At 36.6% G+C, this 23,283-nt stretch overlaps 1 protein-coding gene and 1 long non-coding RNA gene across 15 annotated transcripts in view; one reads left to right on the plus strand and one right to left on the minus strand.

Moving 5' to 3' along the window:
• LOC132681176 (uncharacterized) overlaps positions 1-23,283 on the minus strand; it is a 233,327-nt gene that overhangs the window by 203,381 nt on the left and 6,663 nt on the right. For 7 of the 11 annotated variants that reach the window (XR_013556072.2, XR_013556071.2, XR_013556074.2 and 4 more), the window contains exon 1: positions 20,105-20,640. This is a non-coding gene — a long non-coding RNA (uncharacterized LOC132681176). Of the gene's footprint in view, positions 1-272; positions 404-3,633; positions 3,760-6,763; positions 6,901-20,104; positions 20,641-23,283 lie in introns of those variants that run through there. The other 4 variants (XR_013556082.2, XR_013556077.2, XR_013556075.2 and 1 more) reach the window with 4 other exon arrangements.
• On the plus strand, positions 3,877-18,652 carry ARRDC3 (arrestin domain containing 3). 4 transcript variants are annotated; one of them, XM_060635375.3, is made up of 8 exons: positions 3,880-4,365; positions 8,327-8,408; positions 10,320-10,467; positions 11,448-11,550; positions 11,886-12,142; positions 12,479-12,641; positions 13,165-13,319; positions 15,900-18,652. In XM_060635375.3, the coding sequence occupies exons 1-8, from the start codon at positions 4,086-4,088 to the stop codon at positions 15,954-15,956; spliced, it is 1,245 nt and encodes a 414-aa protein (XP_060491358.1). In that variant the 5' UTR covers positions 3,880-4,085; the 3' UTR covers positions 15,957-18,652. The 4 variants fall into 4 exon arrangements, with proteins under 4 accessions (XP_078304267.1, XP_060491358.1, XP_078304273.1 ...); XM_078448147.2 differs by lacking the exon at positions 3,880-4,365 and adding an exon at positions 7,405-7,441; XM_078448141.1 differs by lacking the exon at positions 15,900-18,652 and having other exon boundaries at positions 3,877-4,365; positions 13,127-13,213.

Consider the following 23,283-nt stretch of genomic DNA (forward strand, 5'->3'; position numbering starts at 1 on the left):
GCTCATGCTCGCTCTCTCTCTTTCCCTTTCTCTCTCTAAATAAATAAAATAACCTTTAAAAAAAAAAAACATACTTTAAAAAAAAAGACATCAAAAATAAAAGATCAACTGGTGTTCACATAACACATACTACATCTTAATGAGGAGGGAGAACAGAAATAGAAATTTGGAACTGAAATTTATGATGAAATTCAGAATACATTTGAATGTCTATTAAGTATGAAGAACATAAATACACCATCTAATTCACTATCAAATATTAAAAAACTCACTTATTTTGCTAATAACATAGCAAATCTTGCCTCCAGTCTTTGCGCCAAAGTCATTGTATTTTGAGGATGTTAAAGAGTTAAGTCAGAGTCACAAAATCCTGAAATATGAAATTGAAACAAAAAGAAAACAAAAACCAAACACCCTTAGTTCTACACTACGTAAGACAATCAAGTGTTAGTTGAAATAAGGATTAAACATGGATTTCATTTTTTTTTTCTAAGAATAGGTCTGGCTCCTGGTGTGGTTTTTCTTACAATCATACATGAAAACTTTCTGTTGAGATGGCTTGGTGTTTTTTTTAATAATATTGAGCACTATGACATATTATGTAAAAATCTCCAGACTTGGCAGTAATTTTTACTTACCACATGAATACAAAATATCTTGATAGTGATCATCATTTGTCAGTTTTAGATAGAGTTCTTGAGCTTGAGTTTAATCCTTTGTACAGTAAGGTGGAACAGCCATCGAATTTAAAATCCAAGGAACAAATACCATAAAGAGGGATTTCTACTTAAGCTCTGAAGAAGTTGTAAAAAGGGAAGGGGGAGCTAGTTATTCTGCCTACTTGGAATTTTACTCAGTTGTGCCCAACTGAGTCTAGTAGAGGGGTTAGAAGAAGGGAAAGGAGTTAACAGCAGTGAGATGTTGTTCTGGGCACAGAAAACAGCATGCAACTGCACACTGGCAACAGCGAGACAGGCTAACAAAGGGGACAGAAGATGCACTTGACAGGAGTATAGAGAGTCAGCAGAGGAGTAGGAGGAGAAGGCATACGAGACGTAGGCTGGAGTGCAGTAGGAAAGAGCCTTAGTGGTAAAGATGAATAGCTTAAACTTAATGCAAAATACAATAAGGGCCCAGTAAGACAAGTCCAGAAGACCAAGAAAACACCTAAAGTACAACATTTCAAGTTATCTCAAAGGCAGAGTTTTACACAAGGAGTTTTGAAAAGGGGAGGTTACAAAAGCCACAAGAGAAAACATTTAGTCCAAAATTTAGTCGAAGTGGTTTTTTTCCTTTTAGACACAAAAACAAAGGGACATCTGGCTGGCTCAGTTGGAAGAGCATGAGACTCTTGATCTCTGGTTGTGAGTTTGAGCCCCATACTGGATGTAGATATTACTCACATAAATAAATTTTTAAAAAACTGAAAACACAAACAGGAATTTAAAGGTGCCAGGGTTGTTTGTTTGTTGTTTGTTTGTTTCTGGTGTTTCCAGAGTTTGAACAAATAGGAGGAAGTAAACAAAATGAAGCAAGTAAACTCAAGTTTAGACACTTAAATAGTTACATGACCAAATCCAAATCAAAGAAAGGTGATAATTAGGATAAATGAGCAGAATCTTAAGTAAAAGTGACAGGGGATAAGAATTTCCTGGCAACTTGTCAATTAGTTTAAGAGGTGTTTAGGAAGTGTTTATGAAGACACAGAGAGAAAATAAAGAGAAATAGCAAAGTAAGTAATAAAGACAGTAATTTACAATATCCTAAAAGCTTCTAAGAGAAGGAATAATGCCCTATAGCCCCATGAATGAATCATTTAATGTGGTAAAACAATTTTCCAAACTACAAGTAAATCTCTTAGGGTTCTTTCTGATTAAATGCAATTCTAGTTCATTTAAAAAACTGATTATTTTTTCAGATAGAAGTTATATTACGACAAGAAAATTTTTACTTAAACTTCTGAACAATTTAGCCATTGTTCACGAGCCCTGAGGTGTTTAAAACAAATTTAGTAATGAAGGCCTCATTGTGTACTGCTCTTTTAAATCCATTTCTTGCCCAATGTCATTTGAATGCTTCACAAGTATCATTTGACCCCAAAGCTGAGAAGCTGACATTTTAGCAAATTCACCATTTTACCACTAGGTGGCAAAAAAGCCCAAGTAGTATCTGTTACCAAAGCTAGTACAAAATTCCAACTACTTGAACAACCAGAATGAATTTCCACCAGGTGTCAACCAAGAGGGGAAAAAAAAAAGAAAAAAGGCTGTTTCCCACTCAGATACACAAATTCAGTTTTAAGCATAGCCATCTAAACTTTATTAGAGATAAATGGCCTGCCCATTAACTCTCCAAATAATTTGCATATTTATATATAATGCTGAAGCCAAGAAAACTACCTTGTCAACTAAAATCCAACGAAATTGTTTCTTCCCCAAAAAGCAAGAAAACAGTAAACCAATGAGAGCGGTCAAAAATCTTCCAGTGTATTTAATTATGAATATATAGTTCCAGATTCCTATTTTTCCATCTACATTTCTCTTAGAAGCAGCTCTGTTGATTGCAAAAATCTAGAAAAGTTTATGCTGTTATGCCTTGAATCCCAGTGTGAGTTTATGAAAACATTGCCATTTGTTACCAAAATGTTCACAATATAAATTTACTTGTCTTTGATTAAGAGGATTACAATGTTGAACAGTCTAAGACCGTTGGACTTATAAAAATTAATATTAGAACTTTACAAAATTAAGCTTTATTTATATACCACATCATGCTTTTTAAAAACCATCTTACAGGCTTCACTAATTTCTAACAAAGATTTTCGATTCTGTTGTGAACATGAGGTCAGTTAAAACACTATGTCATGTTGCCTCTTATAAAGTGGTACTTTTTAAGGCCAAACTCTATTTTTAATCCTCTGGACACAGGAGTTGTAATCATGTCATACCCTGCAAATCTAGCTGTAGGTGGTGTCTTTAAAAAGCCTCTTTTCTTCCTTCTAGGAAGTGGTCAGGCCTTTTCCCCCCTGGCGTCATCATGCAAACAACTTGGTTGCTTTTCGTTTCTATCTAATTAAGAGATGGAAGAAAAAGCAGTCGAGGAGTAAGCAAAACCTATTGATTAAAAAAAGAAGAAGAAGAAGAAAAAAAAAAAAACTATTGATCATAGTTGCCTCTCTTTCTTGCTCCTTCTGGTCTTCTCTTGTAAGGTTCCTTTGGCCTCGACTGAGCTCCCTTCCACTCTGCCTACAACGCACTGGTCTTTTAAATAATCCAAGCCAAGAATGCTCTTGTCTACGAACATTGTTTCTTGTCTAGTTTTTATTACGTTTTCTTTTGAAATTCGTTAGATTATGCTCGGCAACCAGCCGCTTGCCCAACCGGTTTCTCCCCTTCCCCCATCTTTCTTCACACATCACTTTTTCCTCCTTCCATCCAAGTAGTGGGCAAAACCCTGCAGCGCCGGTAACGCTCGCTTCGGTCTGGTCACTCAGCAGTTTATCCCTACTTGGTTTTGCAAACATCTCCCCACCCGGCGCTTGTCCCCCAGTGCCCCACTCTTTCATTATCTATTAGAGTGTGCTCGGTAAGGGGCTCCAGATAGCACGTCGAGGGTTTACGGTAGCCTGCCTACCAATAGGAGCCCACAATGAAGAGAAGTCAGGTTCAGCCTCCCGACAGCCCGTGTCTTCTTCCCTTAGCTGTACACCTACTGTACCCGCGAGCGAGCGAGGGAGCGAGCCGGGCGCGGGAGGGGACGCGCAGGGAGGGCGGACAGCAGCCGCGGCGTGCGCATGCGCACTGGGGTTGTTTTTCACAAAGCTGCTCTTAAAGTGAGCTGGCAGCCTCCAGCCGCCCGTCTTTGTAAGGAGACCACTGAGACTAGCAGAATCGTGGAGCAGCAGCCTCTGTGCTGCCCTGACTTTTTAAGAAATCTCAATGAACTATTTGTAAAGAATCACTGATCTTGCCTGCAAGCTTTTTGCACGGCAAAGACATCGATCAGTGTTAGGTGAAGATCACATTTTATATGTGATCTTGACTTTTTTTGTCTTACATTATATTTTTATAGATTTTGTTATAAACATGGTGCTGGGAAAGGTGAAGAGTTTGACAATAAGCTTTGACTGTCTTAATGACAGCAATGTCCCTGTGTATTCTAGTGGGGATACAGTCTCAGGAAGGGTGAATTTAGAAGTTACTGGGGAAATCAGAGTAAAATCTCTTAAAATTCATGCAAGAGGACATGCGAAAGTACGCTGGACCGAGTCAAGAAACGCCGGCTCCAATACTGCCTATACACAGAATTACACTGAAGAAGTAGAATATTTCAACCATAAAGACATCTTAATTGGACACGAAAGAGGTAAGTTTTTATATTATACAGAAATCATTAGACCTTGATTTTCTTTGAAAAGTACCTTTTCAATTTTCCTGAATTCGTGTTAATTCTACTCCTGGCATAACACATAGCAGTTTGATAAAGATTAGCAAAGTTGGAAGATTGGGATTCTCCTTGACATTCATCGTGTGTTAAGCCGTAATGCATGCAGGCATCTGCAAAGTGACTGCAAACTGCACTTACTCAACTACCTCTGTCTATACCCGGCTTGGTCTGTGCCATACGCACTTGGAATACATTTCTATCTTACTTGTAAATTCTACTTAAATCTCATTCAATAATTTTACTAATAAGTTTTCAAATGAATTGCTAAAATCTGCAGTCCAATATTCGATTTTTTCCCCTTGTACTCTGCAACCTTAGATCTTAAAAAACTAAGCTTCAGTGAAGAAATGGAGTAACATTTTTAAGTGGGTAAATAGGTGGTTTTCATTTTTAGTATTGACACGCAAAATATTTTAAAGAATTGATCGTTGTTCTTTGATAAAGGATTTCTGTGGCTTATTTTGACATATGGCATCAACACCCCACGTGTTTTTTCCCTATTCTTTCCAGATCCTTTATAAATTTACATCAAGCATTCTCTATTTTAAAGGATAGTGTCTATCATTATGATAGGTTTCAAATCAGTTTTAGAAGCCATTTCGGGTCAGTAATTTTCTTTTCCGAGTATGATGCCTAACTTTGGAACGTGCATTCAATGAAACCTGTGCCAGTCAAATGGAATTGAAAAGTATTCGGCACATTGGATTTGATTTTTGGTTAGAAAAGGAAGATGAAGGGTTGTCAAGGGGAGAAGGGGTCCTAAGATTTCCAATCTATTGTTTAAGTGGTTACATTGTGGAAATATAGGAGACTCTAAGCTTGTTTTTCTAAGTTTCCACCCTTTGTTAGAAGCGGTTCAATCCTGTTTCGGACCAGTTCTGGGGGGTGGTGAGGAGGGGCGCTTGTTCTGCTCTCAGCAGATTGGTTACACGCGTCAGGTGGTGGCGATGACTTAATTCCTAGTCGAAGAAGAATATAATGTTAAAACTGGTTATGTAATTTTATGCTTCTCCTTTTTCATGCAGTATTTAGTTCAAATGTTGAGGATTTTCAAAAAGTACAGGACATCTTTACCTTTTTTAATATTAAAAAATATACATCCCTGAGGAAGTGCTAATTGAACTAAGGCAAGTGTCGAAATGAAGGATGCTTGGGAGTTACAGCATTTAACTCATTTTTTTTTTAATAGATTAAGATGAAATCAGTTCTTTGGTTGGGTTTTCACGGTTACACATAGGTCATTTGTATTCTGAAATAATTTCTAGTTAATCCTTCTGAGCAGTAAGACTGATGTTAAATGTAAATGCCTAATGACAGCTTTGGTATTTGTTGAGAAGCAGGCACACGAGTTTGTGTTTGAACCTTTCTGGACATTGCAGCTTTTTATCAAACGGTTAAGAAACAAAGGTTTTTAAGGAGCTGAGGTTTGCAGTGGGATAAAAGTAGAATAACGACTTATGGGGGCAAACGCAGTTTGATTACTCGATGATTTCACGGTAAAGAAAATTATGTACCCCGTACCCCAACGAGATGCCCCTCAACCCCTGCAGGGCGCGGACGAGCTCTTAGCTGGAATAGTTTCAATGACTTAAAAGTGGGACCTCTCAAACTAGCCTGGTAACTGAGACCCCGCCCCGGGCGACCGGCGATAGGCGGAGCCGCGTTTGTTAGCCTGTTGCTAAGGCGATGCCAGGCTCTGATTGGATTGGGCGCGGGCGGGTGGGGAGAGTGGGCTCGCGCCGGTTGGGGCGAGGCTTGGAACCGGCGTGCGCCGGTAAAGGTCCCTCCAGAGTGGCCGCCCCCGCCCGTACTCGCATCCCTCCCCGAGGTTGTGGAGGCGCCGTGGTTCCTGTCACGGAATGTTGTCGCCCCTCACCTCGGCTTGCTTGGGGACCCCAAAGAAAACGATCTTGGGTTTCAGCAGAGTAGAGGGGGAGAAGCTCCTGCTGGCCTTACAGGTGCCGAACGGCCCTGGGCGTAACTTCAGCTGACAATTCTATTCTGAAGGAACTTGGGTAGGCAGGGTTAGGACCCCATTTTCCTGTTCTCGGCTGGAAGATGTCAGCTGGCTTCTGTAAACGCTCATTCCCTGAGCTGAAACAAAGCGTGTTGTGTGGACCTATGCAGTCCCCAGACCGGCTACCTTGATTTGACCTGAGGGACTGACCGTAAAGGCTGGCCAGGAGGAGAGGGAAAAGTGCCACTGACAACGAAAGCTGGGGTCGGGACCTTGGCGAGTATTCCCTGGCCCCTCCCCATTGTTTCCCAGGGACTATGCAGCCCTGCCCACCCCCCACCCCGCCCCAGTTTCCCTCACCGCAACTGTAAAGGTGTCAGGGTGGCCCGAGCCAGATCGAACCGGTCACCGGCTGGGGCGTGTAAAGCGGAAACGCCGCGGTGCGGTCGCCCCGCCCCCAGTCCAGCAGGGTAGGCTGCGCGAACGCGAGCGCGAGCGCCGCGCGACGTATGCCGTATGTATAGCGGGTCGCGCGGGCGGCGGCGGCGCGCGGGCGGGCCGGCTGGGATCTGCTCGCGCCGGTTTAGGCCGGTCCTCTCCTGCTCCGGTCTAGTTCTTGATTGACAGCCCGGCACTTGTTTACCACGGCGCGGCCGCCGCAGCTCGCCTCAATGAGACTGCTGAGCTGGCACAAAAAGGGAGAGAGAAGGGAAGAAAAGGAGAGGGAGGCAAACTTTGGGCGCCTTCGAGGGGAGCGAGTGTACATGGCCCCCAACTCACCAGCCAATTTTCAGTGCTGAAATTCTTTCAGAGGATTTGCACAGGGGACGAGGAAAATAGTACTGAGATATGAGGGAATCATCGTGGGTTTTGAATAAAAGTATCCACATATAGACGCGCTTTTTTCCTTTTCTCCCTTTGATGTAAGGGAAGCATCACGTTTTTTGTGTACCTTCGATACTTTTTGGTGAGGGAAAGTTAAATGATTTTACCAATCCCGTCTCCTCTCGTGGTAAATGATGGTGTCTACACTAAAAAGTACGTTAATAATAAGACATTTATGTAATTATAATATTTAGAAGGCTAAGAATAGTCATTTTAAGAATCCAGAATCCCCGCCCGTATTTTCATTAAGTATATTTATTATGGAGAAATTTTTAAAATAAGCTCTTTGGCCGAAAGAAATTGGTTATAAAATGAAAGGTCATTCATCTGGAAATTGGAAACAACCTAATTGGAGTTCATTTTTCAAGGATGTAGAACATGTTTCCCCGTAAGCAGGCAACCTTTAAAAGATCTTAAAGCTATTTAAGGGTTTTTTTAATATACGTATGCAAATTTTTAGCTGTTGCTAGGACAAACTGAGTGTGGTCATCATTTTAGGGTCAGTAAAGAATTTTTATTTTTAGCTTTGAAACTGACATTAAAATCACTGTTCCGTTTTTCTTTTTAACGTCAACATTTGACAAAGTTTTCTAATGGTTTTAGAATTATTCATTTAATCTGTATCAAAACTGACAGACTTGAAAGGTTTACCCAGTTTTTATTACATGTCTCATAATAAGCTTAAACCATTGGAGACCAAGATAACATGTTAGTGTGAAATTTGAGCTCTTCCTCTTTTTGTTGAGCATGTACTATATTGGATGCAGATCCTGTAGAGTTGGCTCATATACCATTAAAATACTTGCCTTTGGGGTAGAAGTGTTAATTATCCCCATCTTACAGATGAGGCAACTGAAGTCTCAGGATTTGTATTTCACCCAGGGGAAGTAACCAAAGTAAGAATTGGCATTAAGACCTCTCAGACTACAAAGCTTGTGGCCTTAATTATTATAGGAGTATCTTTAAAGTTATGCCACTATGAGGAGTGTGTAAAGGTTTAACGTCAAGCTTCTTTTTCCTTTTTCTGTTTGTTTTAAGATGATGATAATTCCGAAGAAGGCTTCAACACTATTCATTCAGGAAGGCATGAATATGCATTCAGCTTCGAGCTTCCACAGACGTAAGTATTATAACAGGCATTCTTCATAAACCTCCATTCTTTTAAAATTATTCTAAATTTAAATATTTTTAGTTTAAAAAAAAAACCCTTTTCATTATTGAATGTTGCTAGAGGAAAACAATACACTGAAAGAAGTAGCTACTTTTTAATCTAGCCTGGCAAAATTATAGAAAGCAAAGCTCAATTCTTAGTACTTTGTCTCAAGATCTGTGAGGTTTTTAAAACTTGAATAGTATTTCACCTAACATGAGTGAATTAGAAGATTCTGCTCAAATAGTAAGCATTTTATAAGTACTTTATTTATCATCAATTGGTATTAGCAGAAACATAGAACATATCAAGTCTTTTCTGCTAATGCTAACCAACAGCAGTAAATTAAAAAGATAAAAATAATTAGGAATAGATTAACTTTAGAAGTGATGTTCTTTAGATACGGATTCAGCTTCTGTGCAAAGAGCTAATTGAAAAGGTCCCAAAAGAGATACTATATGATCTGAACTTAAAAGGAAACACCCATCATGTACCTAAATATAAGGCTTGGAATATAGTATGGAAGAAGAAAAGAAAGTGGTTTATTTTTAACATAAAAATAGATCGTTAAAAAAAAAAAAATACTCCCCTCAATTTTTTAATATCTTTGATAATTCTAGTACTTGAGTTAATGCGAATAGTTCATAAATGGTATTTTTCAGAATATTCTATTTCCTCCATGCCCTAATCTACTTTTTAAGAGACATACTGCAAGTGTGAATATAATGCTAATACTGGGCCTGAATATTTTTCAGGGTGAAGGTAATTTAATATTTATATGTTTTTTAAAAATCTGTAAACCAAGGTCATTTAACTTTTTTTAATGTTTATTTATTTATTTTGAGAGAAAAAGAGGGAGAGCGAATCCAAAGCAGGCTCTGCACTGTCAGCTCAGAGCCGGACATCCCACAAACCGTGAGGTCTCGACCTGATCCAAAATCAAGAGTCAGATGTTTGACTGAGCCACCCAGGCACCCCAAACCAAGGTCATTGAAAATAAAGTCTGGAAGACTAACTAACATAAATACTGCATTTTATTTTTCTGTGCTATACACATTAATACAGGAGTCTAAAATACAAAAATATCTGTAAAAACAACACTACTTCTCATGCTAATCTAAGTTAGCACTTTACCTTATACATAACTGAACCCTGGGCATTTTTCTAAGGAAATTATGAAAGAAGAAAAAAAAAAAAACTAAGCCTACCGAAATAAAACCTTCCACAATTAATAAAATTTGGGAGAATTGAAAAACACTTCTGATTTTCTTGACACAGATTAACAGAAATGTTTCTTTTTCTTTTTAAACCTATAAAGTTAGAAAACCTGGCCAAAAAGAGTTAGAATATGAGTAAACTAGGAAATGGGAAACCAGCTTTTTAGAGTTTCAGTAGACCTATAAAATGCAAATTTTTTTAAATTATAACAAATGACCTATGCCTTTTCTAGACCTTCTTAATTAGTTACTACAAAAAGAGATTTCTAGCCAGTGGGTAGAATTTCTTAATAGAAATACTTAAACCATTCTTAACTTCATTTTTAGATTAAACTTTTGATATTTCAAGAATTGTTCATTTCCAAACTTGCATAATTTTGCCACCAGCATTAAAAGTAGCTTCTTCTTAGTTTAAAGGGATTGTATTCTTCTGGCTTTTTTAAGCAAAATTACTATAATATTAACTGTTAGCTATTGTCATTTGGAAAACAGAAGATTTTTTTTCCCCCAATGACTTATCCCTTTGGAAATTAAAAAAATTCTATGTTTGATACCTCATTGATAATAAACAGTGCCCTGTAGTAACACTTCTATATGCTGACCTGCTGTATAATTATTAAAAAGAGGTATAAAATTAATATATTGAACTTTATATTCTGCACAGACCACTTGCTACCTCATTCGAAGGCCGACATGGCAGTGTGCGCTATTGGGTGAAAGCCGAATTGCACAGGCCTTGGCTTCTACCAGTAAAATTAAAGAAGGAATTTACAGTCTTTGAGCATATAGATATCAACACTCCTTCATTACTGGTAAGAATTGACTGAATTCTTCATTCTTGTTTTCAGCATATAAATATTAAAGAATAATCACCTAAACTATGCAATACGTATAAATTTTAAATTGTGATTTATTTTAAAATTCATAACTATTTATTTTTTAATATTTATTTTAAAAATACAGTCAAGAGCACACAAATTAGCGAAAAGTATGCTCATATTTTCTGACATTGTAATAACTTCAGCATATGGTATGAAATAACTCTTACTCAAAAGATAACAATAACAAAAAATAGATCTGTTCCTTGGATAATTCTAGCAGGAGAGGAACAGTAGTATCAGTTATTATTATAAGACCATATCACTTACCATGAAAAGATCATAATCTAAAATTCGCATTGCATTCTTCCAACATAGGGATAGTTGTCAAATGTTGGGGAGATTTTGTCACTTTGATGAAAAAACAATTCCATTTTAAAAGCAATTCTTTTTAATTGCATTTTTCCACAAGATTCAAATTTGACTTTAAAAACTTTATTTGGTTTAAACAAATGATAACATCTTCAAGCAAATAACATTAAAAATGAGAGTTTTCCTTTTTTCACATAATTGATTGTTACATTCTTAAAGAAAGATGTTAACATTTGGGATTATAACCAAACTGCTTTCTAAGCTGCCTTTTTTTTTTTAAAGGCAGTTCATGTGGAAAGGGTTTTTTTGTTTGTTTGGATGGTTAGTTTTTACTGTATATATAAAACTATGTTTATGGAATGTGATGTTAAACCTTGTACCCCTTTTTTTAATTGAATGGAAATTTATATATAAACAAAAATAATTGTATAATTCAGGAGCCATCAGTTAGGTTTTTTTTGAAGTACATTTGGATACACTTAGGAAAAAAGCAACACTGCTTTTAATTTTAATTCTCCAAGAATTTGGGATTTTTATATTAAAACATTGTTACTGTCCCAATTTCATGCATTGATCTTTTTCTCCAAATTTATTTCTTACAGTCACCCCAAGCAGGCACAAAAGAAAAGACTCTCTGTTGCTGGTTCTGTACCTCAGGCCCAATATCCTTAAGTGCCAAAATCGAAAGGAAGGGCTATACCCCAGGTACGTATGAGATGGCTTCCCAAGGAAAACGATCCTTCATTTAGCTTTTATATATAAATTTATGGAATGTCTCTAAATGCAAACATAATACAGTATTCTTTGGTAAAGTAACTCAGTTTTCTTTCATAAATTGGAATGTAGTGTCCATTTTTAAATAGCTACTGTAAATGAGTAGTTCTTTTTCATAATTCTAAATTACTTCCTGCTTTTGGGACAGTTTTTTGTCCATGTAGAGCAATGAACTTACATTTTAAGTTCTTAAGAATCTACATTTTTGGGTTTGTTTTACCTTTTTCTGCTTTTTTAACAGTAGATACATATTTTTTTTTCTCTAGGTGAATCAATTCAGATATTTGCTGAGATTGAAAACTGCTCTTCCCGAATGGTAGTGCCAAAGGCAGCCATTTACCAAACACAGGCCTTCTATGCCAAAGGGAAAATGAAGGAAGTAAAACAGCTTGTGGCTAACTTACGTGGGGAATCCTTATCATCTGGAAAGACAGATACCTGGAATGGAAAGTTGCTGAAAATTCCACCAGTTTCTCCCTCTATCCTCGACTGTAGCATAATTCGTGTGGAATATTCACTAATGGTATGTATAGAGTTAAGGGTTTGTTGTTGTTATTTAGTATTAAAGTCATGAGGATATTATTTTGTCTTATATCCAGGATTTGATTTTTATATTCCATATATGATATATAAAAATATATGTAAATACTGAATTTGGTTTATAATTAATCGTTTACCTCACGTGTAAACGTACTATACAGTATTATACGTAACTAGAGAAATTTTTCTTGTATGTTTTACGTATATATAACTAAGAAATAAAGTAAATGAAGGCTTCAACATTAAAATTGGGTTATTAGTTTTTAAAAAAGAAATAATACTTGGAATTCTAAACGTAACATCTTTTTTCAATGTTTAGGTATATGTGGATATTCCTGGAGCTATGGATTTATTTCTTAATTTGCCACTTGTCATTGGTACCATTCCTCTACATCCATTTGGTAGCAGAACCTCAAGTGTAAGCAGTCAGTGTAGCATGAATATGAACTGGCTTGGTTTATCCCTACCTGAAAGACCTGAAGGTAATTTGATAATGCATGTTTAAGCTTAATCTCTTAATATTTTCAAGAACATAATTTTGCTTCTAATATTTTATAGATACACTTTTGTCTATACCTGCAGACAGTACATGTGTCCCTAATGTTAGATTTAAAACTTGGGGCACCTGGGTGGCTCAGTTGGTTGAGCGTCTGACTTCAGCTCAGGTCATGATCTCACAGTTTGTGAGTTCGAGCCCCACGTCGAGCTCTGTGCTGACAGCTCAGAGCCTGGAGCCTGCTTCAGATTCTGTGTCTCCCTCTCTCTCTGCCCCTCCCCTGCTCACGCTCTGCCTCTCTCTGTCTCTCAATAATAAACATTAAAAAAAAACTTTAAAAAAAATAAAAATAAAAAAAAAATAAATAAAACCTATATCCCTGTAGTTTTGATCACAAAACAAAAAGTTATATTTTTTATCTTGACATTCTTTTTTAATATCTATTATTCTGTGTATTTTGACATGCATAAGAACATGCTGTTCGAATTGCGTGTATCTTTTTCCTTCAGCACCACCCAGCTATGCAGAAGTGGTAACAGAGGAACAAAGGCGGAACAATCTTGCACCAGTGAGTGCTTGTGATGACTTTGAGAGAGCGCTTCAAGGACCACTGTTTGCTTATATCCAGGAGTTTCGGTTCTTGCCTCCACCTCTTTATTCAGAGGTAAGCACTAGCTCCTCAAGTATGAAATAGGCTAGCTCTCCTGGGAAATACTATTGTAGACTTTTTTAAAAACGTAGTTCAGTTTTGATTAGCATCATATTAGAAAAATAATTTAAAACAACAGGATTAAGCATTAAATTATGGTTGTCCAGATTTAAATAAGTTTCATTCTTAACTTTAATAAGTAGGACTCATATTATTGGGGAAACAGGGATAGTATCCAGTCTCATGCTCACAGAATGTCAGTTAAAGGAATAATTCATTTTTTTAAGCTTATTTATATTTATTTTGAGAGAGAGAGAGAGAGCAAGCACATGCGGGGAAGGGGTAGAAAGAGAGCTTTACAGAGAATCCCAAGCAGGTTCTGCACTGTCAGCGCAGAGCCTGATACGGGGCTTGAACTCACAAACCATGACATCATGACCTGAGCCAAAATCAAGAGTCAGATGCTCAACAGACTGAGTCAACCAGGCACCCCAGGACTAATTCATATTTTAAGCATCAATAGAAGTGGCATTTTGCAACCATAAATTAATTCAGTAGCTTTAATTCATCTTACTCATCAGCCTTTTCCAGTTTAATTCTTGCATATTTTAACAGTCATAGGGGAAAAGGACATGTGCAAAAACATGTTAGACAAACATTTCTATTCATCTCCCATTGATGACCACCAAGCATGTAGGTGAATAAAACATGGCCCTTACTTGAGAGAAGCTCACAGACTAGTGAGAAGAACAAATTTAGAGATGAAATATTCCATAATAGTATGATAGGAATGCATGCAGTTCATTTGAGAACAGTTCATTAGGACTTGGGAATCAGGAAAGGCTTCCCTGAGAAGGTAATTATTAAGTCAGATCTTCAAAATAAGTAGTCCTCAAAAAGTAATATAGTCCAGGCAGGAAAAACAGCATGTGGAAGGCAAGGAGGCAGGGTAGAAAGCCGGGAATTTCGGGATACTTCAGAATATATCTTAATATATGTTTGAACAGGGGCGCCTGGGTGGCTTCGCTGACTTGGCTCAGGTCATGGTCTCACAGTTTGTGAGTTCAAGCCCCTTGTTGGGCTCTGTGCTAACAGCTCAGCGCCTGGAGCCTGCTTCAGATTCTGTGTCTCCCTCTCTCTCTGCCCCTCCCTTGCTCGTGCTCTGTCTCTGTCTCTCAAAAATAAATACACGTTAAAAAAATTTTTTAAAAATACATATATGTTTGAAGGGCTTTAAAGTTGCCCTTGATACCAGCATAATACCAAATAGTTTTGTAAATCACTGGAATCAACCTAATCCTTTTGGTTATCATAGTTTAGCAATTTTACTACGTATTATTACTCTCAAATAAGACATAATGGGATTGTTTCACTCTGCAAGAAATTGCTCCTTTTCTCCCTTAACATCATTGCCAGAAGAGTGTGTTTTCCTTTGAATGTGGTTAATAGGAGATCCACTTTACTCATTGAAATGTAGAATATTTAGAATTTGTTTTTGTAAATTCTTATGGTTTTCTATCCTAATATTCTATTTCATAAAATTTCCCTTACAATGTTAAAAATGTTCTCCCACTTACAGATTTTATTACATTTTTACACTGATGTTTCTGTCTTAAGTCAGTCACTACTGATTTGATCTGAGGCCTTCTGGCTGTACAACAGGCATTTTAAAAGAATGACAATCTAAGCAATTTGTAGTAAAATTCTACTTCCTTCTTTTAAAGTGAACTAAGATAATTAAGGGAATTTAAAAACTTTTAAAACCCTAAATTGTTTCAAAGTGTGATTTAATAAATAGCCGCATGGGGGGAGGAGTTCTAGATTGTATTACAGTGATTTTTTTTTTGTCTCTTTTAAGTCATTAAAAGGTAGATGCTTTTTTTCCTCTAAAAATGTGTTTTACCTAAAGTTTCTGAGGCACTTTGGACTGTGCCACATTTAAATACAAGTAAAAATGGGTGTTGCCCAAACGATGTCTCACAAAAAGGAACGTATTAAAGGCAGCTATTTGCCTTCCTATGTCAATTCTCTTTCTAGCTGAGAAACAGCTGAAATATACTCACGTTGCTTAAATGTATGTGCATATGAAAGTCACTGTAGAAATGGAGAAGGTGGGAAGACTGTAGAGCATTTTGGGTTCAGCATTATTTCTTGATACACACTGTTTTTCTAGGCCCTCTGGGGTTTTACACAACTGCACTCTTCTCAAAGCCTAGAAAAGAGAGGAGTTGACTTTTTTGTAAAAGGATAAAAGGGATACTTCATAAAAGGAGATCATTGCTATGAAGATGTTTTCCATTGTGTATTTGAGTCTTCGTTCCTACTAAGTGTGGAGTAAAACAGCATTCTCTGATAAAATTTCACCATTACCTTTTGGAAAAGAGAACTATTTGGGCATACCTTTATAAATTTTATTATTAACCTAGTAATTAAATCTAAGACACTTTATAGATAATACTAGTATCCTTTCTTCCCTTAAATGCTGCGTATGTTCTTTCTGATTAAATTCCTCAGTGGTACTCAAAATGTTAGTCATTAGCTGCATTTTTACTAGACCTTATCAAATAACTATTTTTTTTTCACTTTTCTTTTTAGATTGATCCAAATCCTGATCAGTCAGCAGATGATAGACCATCCTGCCCCTCTCGTTGAAGGAACTGTGTTAGATCAACTTGATGTGGGTTCTGAACTGTATCTCTTCCCAGCTGAGGACAGAGAAGTATCTTGGAGACACGTTTTCAGAGGAAGTGGAATTGCTTTTGCCCAGAAAAATGGCAGATACATGAAACAACCAGTGATCATGCTTTAGAAGCCTACAGCAACATTCTGGGACTGCTCCAACATGCTTGAAGATCTAAGCTTTTCTCCTTTAAAACAGGCACATATTAAGAGCAGTCTTCTTAGCCTATGGTCATACGTGTCAAGACACCACGTTGTAAAGAGGGATGATTTCCTTCTTTTGATTTGAAAATTTGCACATGCTCAATGCTTACATTGTGCAGTTCCGATGTCACTACAGCTTTTTTTTTTTCCATTTATGCCAGACTCTTGATACTCTTTAAAAACTTGTTTGTGGTCAGCACAACAAGGAACAAAAGAAAGCTTTGAAAAAACTTTAACATGAAAAAAACGCACTGACTTTTTTTTTAATTTAATATAGCCTGGACTTTACCTGCGTATGCACATGCTCAGAAATGTCCTACTAGGCTGACCATGTATCACCTCTTCAGCTTGGATCCTATTGTGGATTTATTTACAAACATCAAATGCCTTCAAGCCAATCCTTCTTGCTGTATGTTTTGCAGCCTACTGTAGTAGATACGCAACAGATATGTGGGAAAAGAGATAAGAGGAGGAAGCTAATAAGAGACTTTGTCAAGATTGTATACCTTCTTGGTTTCTTTTAAGAATTTGTTGCCTTTCTACTATTACAGCAAAGCAGCATTTTGTTACTGACTGCCTAAAATCACTTAATCTCAGGTGAACGCATCACTTGCCAAACTGTTGGAATGCTATTTGTGTTTTGTTGCACTGTTGAGTTATTTTTTTGTTTTGTTTGTTTGGTTGGCTTTTTGGAGAGGGAAATTTGGAAAAGGGACATACACAAAAGTGATAACCCACCCACATTCCCTTTTTATCATTACATATAAGAAGAAACTAGCAGAGCTAAGAATGGAGTAAAGAAAGGCAGTATGGCAGGCACCAGCAAAGAGTTAAGGGCTTGTTGCTCTTAAAAATGATTGTTATTTTTATTATTTTAAGAGTATGAAAATTTTCCAGTCACTGGAAAGGAGGAGAAAGTGCATTTATTTTTGTACGGAGTTACTTAATTACCTCCAAAACACCTATGTTGGAAATCATTTTTGCTGGTGCAAAGTGTTTTAATGAGCAGGAATATGTACACACACACATACACACATACACATTAGTTCAATTTATATATTTCGTGTCCTGCTCAAGCTTCTCAGAGCTTGAAAACCCAAGTTTATTCTAAAAGTATATAACTTCAGAATTACAAGTATACTAGAATATGTGCTGGGATGATAACTGTTTTATATTTTTGTGGGGTTTTTTTTAATGAAAGTATTTTTTCCATTACCTAAAGAACATTTTGCTAAACATGAGAAACAACTCACTTTGAGTATATATAGATAAGGGCAACCACATCAGTAAATTATAGTTTATATTAAAGATAATTTACAGTTGGCTCATAACAAATATACCAGCATTCATGATGACACTTAAAAACTGCATTTTCCAAGGTACCAAGTTTACCGATCGTCTTACTTTGGAAGGAATTCAGCTCTGATGTTTTTAATGAAAATCAGCATCTCTGATATTGCAACATACGTGTGAAATGGGTGTTACATCTATCCTGCCGTTTAACCCCACAGTTAATAAAGTGGCTGAAAATAATAGTAACTCTGGCTTGGTGCTTGACCTGGTTAAATACTGTCTTAAAGCTTCATACAAAACAAATAGGCTTTTCCATAAGTGGCCTTTAAGAAAACATGGAAGACAATTCATGTTTGAAAAATGCTGACAGGGTGAAGAAAGCCCAGCGTAAAAATGAATCGCGTTTTAGGTGATTCAGTAAAGGGTTTGGGCTCCCGTAGCAAACTAATACTAGATAATAAGGAAATGGGGGTGAAATATTTTTTTATTGTTGTTAAATCATTTTGTGAATGTCCCCCTCAAAAGAAGCTAATGGAATATTTGGCATAAAGGGCATTTGGTGGTTTTATTTTTGTTTGGGAGGGGGGGGGTGTCTGAAAATCCCTTTTCTTTTTTCTCTTATGTCTGACTAGGGAACAATTGTTGATATGCATAGCATTGGAATACTTATCATCATATACTCTTATAAATAACACATGAAACAAGAATGACCAATATTCTAATAATTGGCACTGGGTCACAAAATAAAATGTGATTAAATTTTGAATCTATAAAACTTTATCAAATAAAGTTTTATTTTCCCCATTAAAAGTTATTTCTTTACTTATTTAGAGGCATTACTTTACTCTTTTCTAAATATTGGTCAATTCCTGACATAAGATGTGAGGTTCACAGTTGTATTCCAGTATTCAAGATAGATTCCTGATTTTTCAATTAGGAAAAGTAAAATCCAAAATGTTAGCAAAACAAAGTGCAATATTAAATGTTTGCTTTATAGATTATATTCTATGGCTGTTTGTAATTTCCCCTTTTTTTCCCCCTGTTTTATTTGGTGCTGAATATGTCCTTGTAGGCTCTGTTTTAAGAAAACAATATGTGGGAAATGATTTAATTTTTCCTATTGCTCTTCCTTGTGGAAAATAAAGTGTTTTGTTTTTTTCTTTTTTGTAAAATTGTTTGGAGATTTATTTCAATCTTAATCATGTTAGTAATTCGTCATACTTGCAAACATTAAGACTACAATTAAACCCTGTTTTAAGCCATGCTAGGTAAGAATAGTTTCTAGATATCAAAGAAAATCACTGAAGACTTACAGGAATTTTTAATACTACTTATCAGTGTTTGCCTTAATAATTCACCAAGTTACAGATTTTTTTTTTTTTATGAAACATAAGTTGGTTAAATAATTTCAAGTCCTCTATATGAACCAAACTTAACCAGGTAGTTTCACTTTGAGGTACCAATTCCCTCTTGCTGTGAAGTATCTAAGTTTCTAGTACTTCAAGAGCACTTACATTTAAAAGATGTATTAACTAACCTTACAAAAATATTTTTCCTGAATTTTAAAATAACAGTATTTTTCTTAATGTGAATTTTAGTGATTCATAACATCATAGGTACTTTGGGGATCACATTTAGAAAAAAAACTTAAGTATTTATACATTTACAGATTAGCTATCAAGTTGTATATGATTGCCGCATATTCTCAAACATATATACACATAAAAAGTGTTTTACAAAGAAGCGTTTAGACATTATACATTTATAATCAATTTTATGGAAATAAGAGCAAGGAGCACCTAGGTGACTCAGTCAGCTAAGTATCTTACTCTTGATTTCAGCTCAGGTCATGATCTCATGGTTCATGGGATCAAGCCCCAAGTCAGGCTCTGCACTGACAATGCCAAGCCTGCTTGGGATCCTCTCCCTCTTTCTGCCCCTCTGCGCTCTCGCTCTCTCTCTCTCTCTCTCTCTCTCTCTCCTCTCAAAATAAATGAACATTAAAAAAAAAAAAAAACCCAATCTACACAATGTCTAGACAATAACGAATAAAAATGACTGAGGAGAGAGGAATAATAGCATGAAAAAGAGAGTTCTATGTTTTGCTTTCTATAACTTTAGATGTAGCCTTGAACAGGATGTGTGAATTTTGATGTCTTCATCCACAAAGTAGAAAGTAGCTATCCAAAGTCCACTTCATCATTGAAGGCACAAGGTTGTAATATATTTTTAGGTAAAGAAATAATGCTCTAAGTCCATTACAACATTGGAAGTTAACCATGTTGCTTCTAAATTTGCATTAGAATACTTTGAGGCTGAGTTAAGTACATGTCTCAAGTTACATACAATTAATTGACTGTTACTTGGCTTTGCTTTTGCATTGTCATCTATACTTAACCAAACCCTATCACTAATTAGGATTTACTGAATGACAAGCTCAGTATATTTATCAGGATTTTTTTACTGTAACAGGAAGAAACTCAGACTAGCTTAAGTGAAAAAACAAACAAACTGTATTAACCAGTAATTCCAAGGATGAACTATATATATTAAGCACATTTGGATCCAAAAATCCAAATAATGCTGTGGAGACACACTCTTGTCTCTCACCTCTGTTAACTTACCCTTTTTCATATTTGCCTTATTCTTTCATTTCAGATGGGCCAGGAAAGATGACCCCAGCTTCTGTAGCTCCTGGAAGAAAAGCCATCTGGACTCTCCAAATCACTTGTTAAGGGCGATTCTGATTGGCCAATATCTGGGTCATGTCTCATGCCACATAGAATGGGTTTCCCAATAAAAAGAAATCTGTTTCCAGAAGAAAGGAGAAAAGAGGTTACTATATATTCTTGCTATTTCAAGTGTTGTCCAAACCAGCAGCAATGGCGTCACCTGGGAGTGCATTAGAAAAGCAGAATATCAAGGTCTACCCCAGAATACTGACCCAAAATTCCTGTTTACATGGTTCTCAGGTAATCTGTAAGTACAGTAAAATTTAAGAAGCTGTGTAGCGCACCAAAGAGACAAAGACAAAACAGGCAACTTTGTTTTCAGGAGTCCCAAGCTGTAACTGAGTTGAGGATTTGGAGTACTTGATAAGTGAAAAATAATTGTGGCATTTTAAATCTCAAAGCCTGTTTATGGCTTGATATTTTTGAGATATAACTTTTTAACTATAATAATTGGTGGCAATTACACCTTCAGAATTCCTATATCAACAACAGTATTTCTCACAACATCCATATCTGAATGATGAAATATTTTGCCTTTTTATGTCTTGATTTCAAAATCAATAGGAGATACATTTTTCAATACATGAGAGAAAAACGTACTGATAAAATTAATTTGACTTAACTTACTGATAAAATTAATTTGACTTTTGAGGAACTAGTCTAAATAACCAGGAAATGCTGTGGTAAATACATGAGTATGAAAAGATGACTTCAAATCCAAGACAGCTAGTAGTATAGAAAGCGAAACACACCAGCCCAACTGGAAATAGAACCAGTATCACTGTCTTTACTGAATAGCACAAAACTAACACATAAGGACAAGAATATATTATTTTCAAACCAGCTTCACAGACACCAACTTTGGCAGATGGTGTCAAGATATTATAAAGCCAGAAAAGGGGGGAAACATTGCTTTAGAATAGGTTCTAGCATTTGTATGTTAAGGTGTATAGCCTAATGTGATTCAAGAGAACAAGTTTATGACATACTAGGAATTTCTAATACATTGTAGCTAATTCTAAGTAGAAATGGATTTTCCTACTTCTAAATTCAAGACTTACATAAGTTCTCAACATCAATTTCCAATCCAAAAAAAATGATTATTACCTCTGGCACTGGTAGGTCTCTGGGAATGTTAATAAAGTTAAAATAGTGTATTAAAACATCTTGGTATAATTTAGAGATCTATTTACTAGTTACACAAAACAGTCTTACCAGTGAACAGAAGAATGTGAAAGATTAAAATACACTGTCCTAAGATGATAAATCTAACAGTTTCTTCTAACAACTGATGAAAGTCAAATTATTACATTCTTATTACTTTAGATGACATGAATTTTTGCCAAATGAAAAGCTATCTGATCCTTACTGAATATAGGAAAGTATATGAATTAGATCATTTTTCTCTAATGAATTAATAGTGTAACTAATGATAGAAATGCAAAAAATTGTTAGAATAAGCATCCAGTTTCTGCTTTTTTTTTTTAAGGAAATCAACATTTCTACCTCCTAGTGCAAGGCACACTTTTTTTTTTTTTTTTTTTTTTTTTAATTTTTTTTTTTAACGTTTATTTATTTTTGAGACAGAGAGAGACAGAGCATGAATGGGGGAGGGTCAGAGAGAGGGAGACACAGAATTGAAACAGGCTCCGGGTTCTGAGCTGTCAGCACAGGGGCCCGATGCGGGGCTCGAACTCACGGACCGCGAGATCGTGACCTGAGCCAAAGTTGGAGCTCAACCGACTGAGCCACCCAGGCGCCCCAAGGCACACTTTTATAATGTACACATATACATGTGTACACTCTTAATAAGTCTGAATCCCGAAAGGTTAGTACTCAAGATGTTTAGATCAAAAGGAAAATAACAGGAAACTAAGATATAACACACGCATCATGTAAACAAACAGGATGCTAGCAGCCTACAAAAGCATATCCAGAGCCCACAACAACAAAATCGCACATGCATTCTTCCCCAAATTGTTAATTCCAAAATTAAAACAGCAAAGAAAAAAATGTTCACTCTGCTTACTATTCTTCCTCCTATGAGGAGAGTCAACTTTAGGAAACCCTTGTGAGGAACCAGCCATAACAGTGCATGCTGTGTAGAGAAGTAGTGGACAAATGCCTCAGACTGATAAGCTTTTATGAGTGCCTTGAGCAGACTGACCAGGAAAGCCCAATAAACTCCTTCATTACGCCGTCCTCTGTATTAGTTTCCTACTGGCTGCCTTAACAAAGTACTTTAGACCAGGAGAGTTAGAACAACTAAACTTTGGGGTGTCTGGTTTAAGCATCCAACTTTGGCTCAGGTCATGAACTCATGGCTTGTGAGTTCAAGCCCCATGTCGGGCTTTCTGTTGTCAGCACAGAACCCATTTTGGATCCTGTGACACCCGCCCCCCTTGCCCTCCCCTGCTCATGTTCTCTCACTCGCTCACTCTCAAAAATAAAATAAACATAATTAAAAAAAAAAATTTATTCTCTCACAGTTCTGGTGGCTAGAAGTCCAAAATCATGGCAGGGCCATGTTCCTTCTCAAGTCTGGAGAGGCAGAGCTTTCCTTTTCTTGCTTCTGGTGGTGGCTGGCAATCTTTGGCAGTCCTTGTGTTATAGATGCATCACTGGAATCTCTACCTCTTTATCTAATGTCCATCTTCTCCCACTGTATCTCTGTCTCTTCTGGCTTTCTCCTTTAAGTCTCTCCTCTTCTTACATAGACATAGTCATAATGGATTAAGGGCCCACCCTACTCCAGTATGAGCTTATATTAACTATTTATATCTGCAATGACCCTGTTCCAAATAAAGTCATATTCTGAGATATTGGGGATTAGAGTTTCAACCAATCTTTTTGGGAGATGCAATTGAATGCATAACAACTTCCTTTCCTCCAAAAGAGAAAACACGGTAACAATGTAGTACCTATAAGGAAAAGCTACCTATTTAGAGGAAATACAGTTAGCCATTATTCCTCACTTTATAGAGCAGATTTAGCCCTGAGCTGTAAAACCACTATAGATCAAAGGAAACATTCCTTCCCTCTCCCACCCCTTTTCCCTGATGAGATACTGT

This window comes from Panthera onca, chromosome A1 (genome assembly GCF_046562875.1).
Source record: "Panthera onca isolate mPanOnc1 chromosome A1, mPanOnc1 haplotype 2, whole genome shotgun sequence".
Lineage (NCBI taxonomy): Eukaryota > Metazoa > Chordata > Mammalia > Carnivora > Felidae > Panthera > Panthera onca.

Bases quoted from the DNA above. Each gene is read 5' to 3' on its own strand.
- ARRDC3 (XM_060635375.3), top strand. From the start codon at position 4,086: ATGGTGCTGGGAAAGGTGAAGAGTTTGACAATAAGCTTTGACTGTCTT. The intron at 8,409-10,319 runs GTAAGTATTATA...TATTCTGCACAG, and splicing joins AGCTTCGAGCTTCCACAGAC to ACCACTTGCTACCTCATTCG. The intron at 12,143-12,478 runs GTATGTATAGAG...TTCAATGTTTAG, and splicing joins GTGTGGAATATTCACTAATG to GTATATGTGGATATTCCTGG.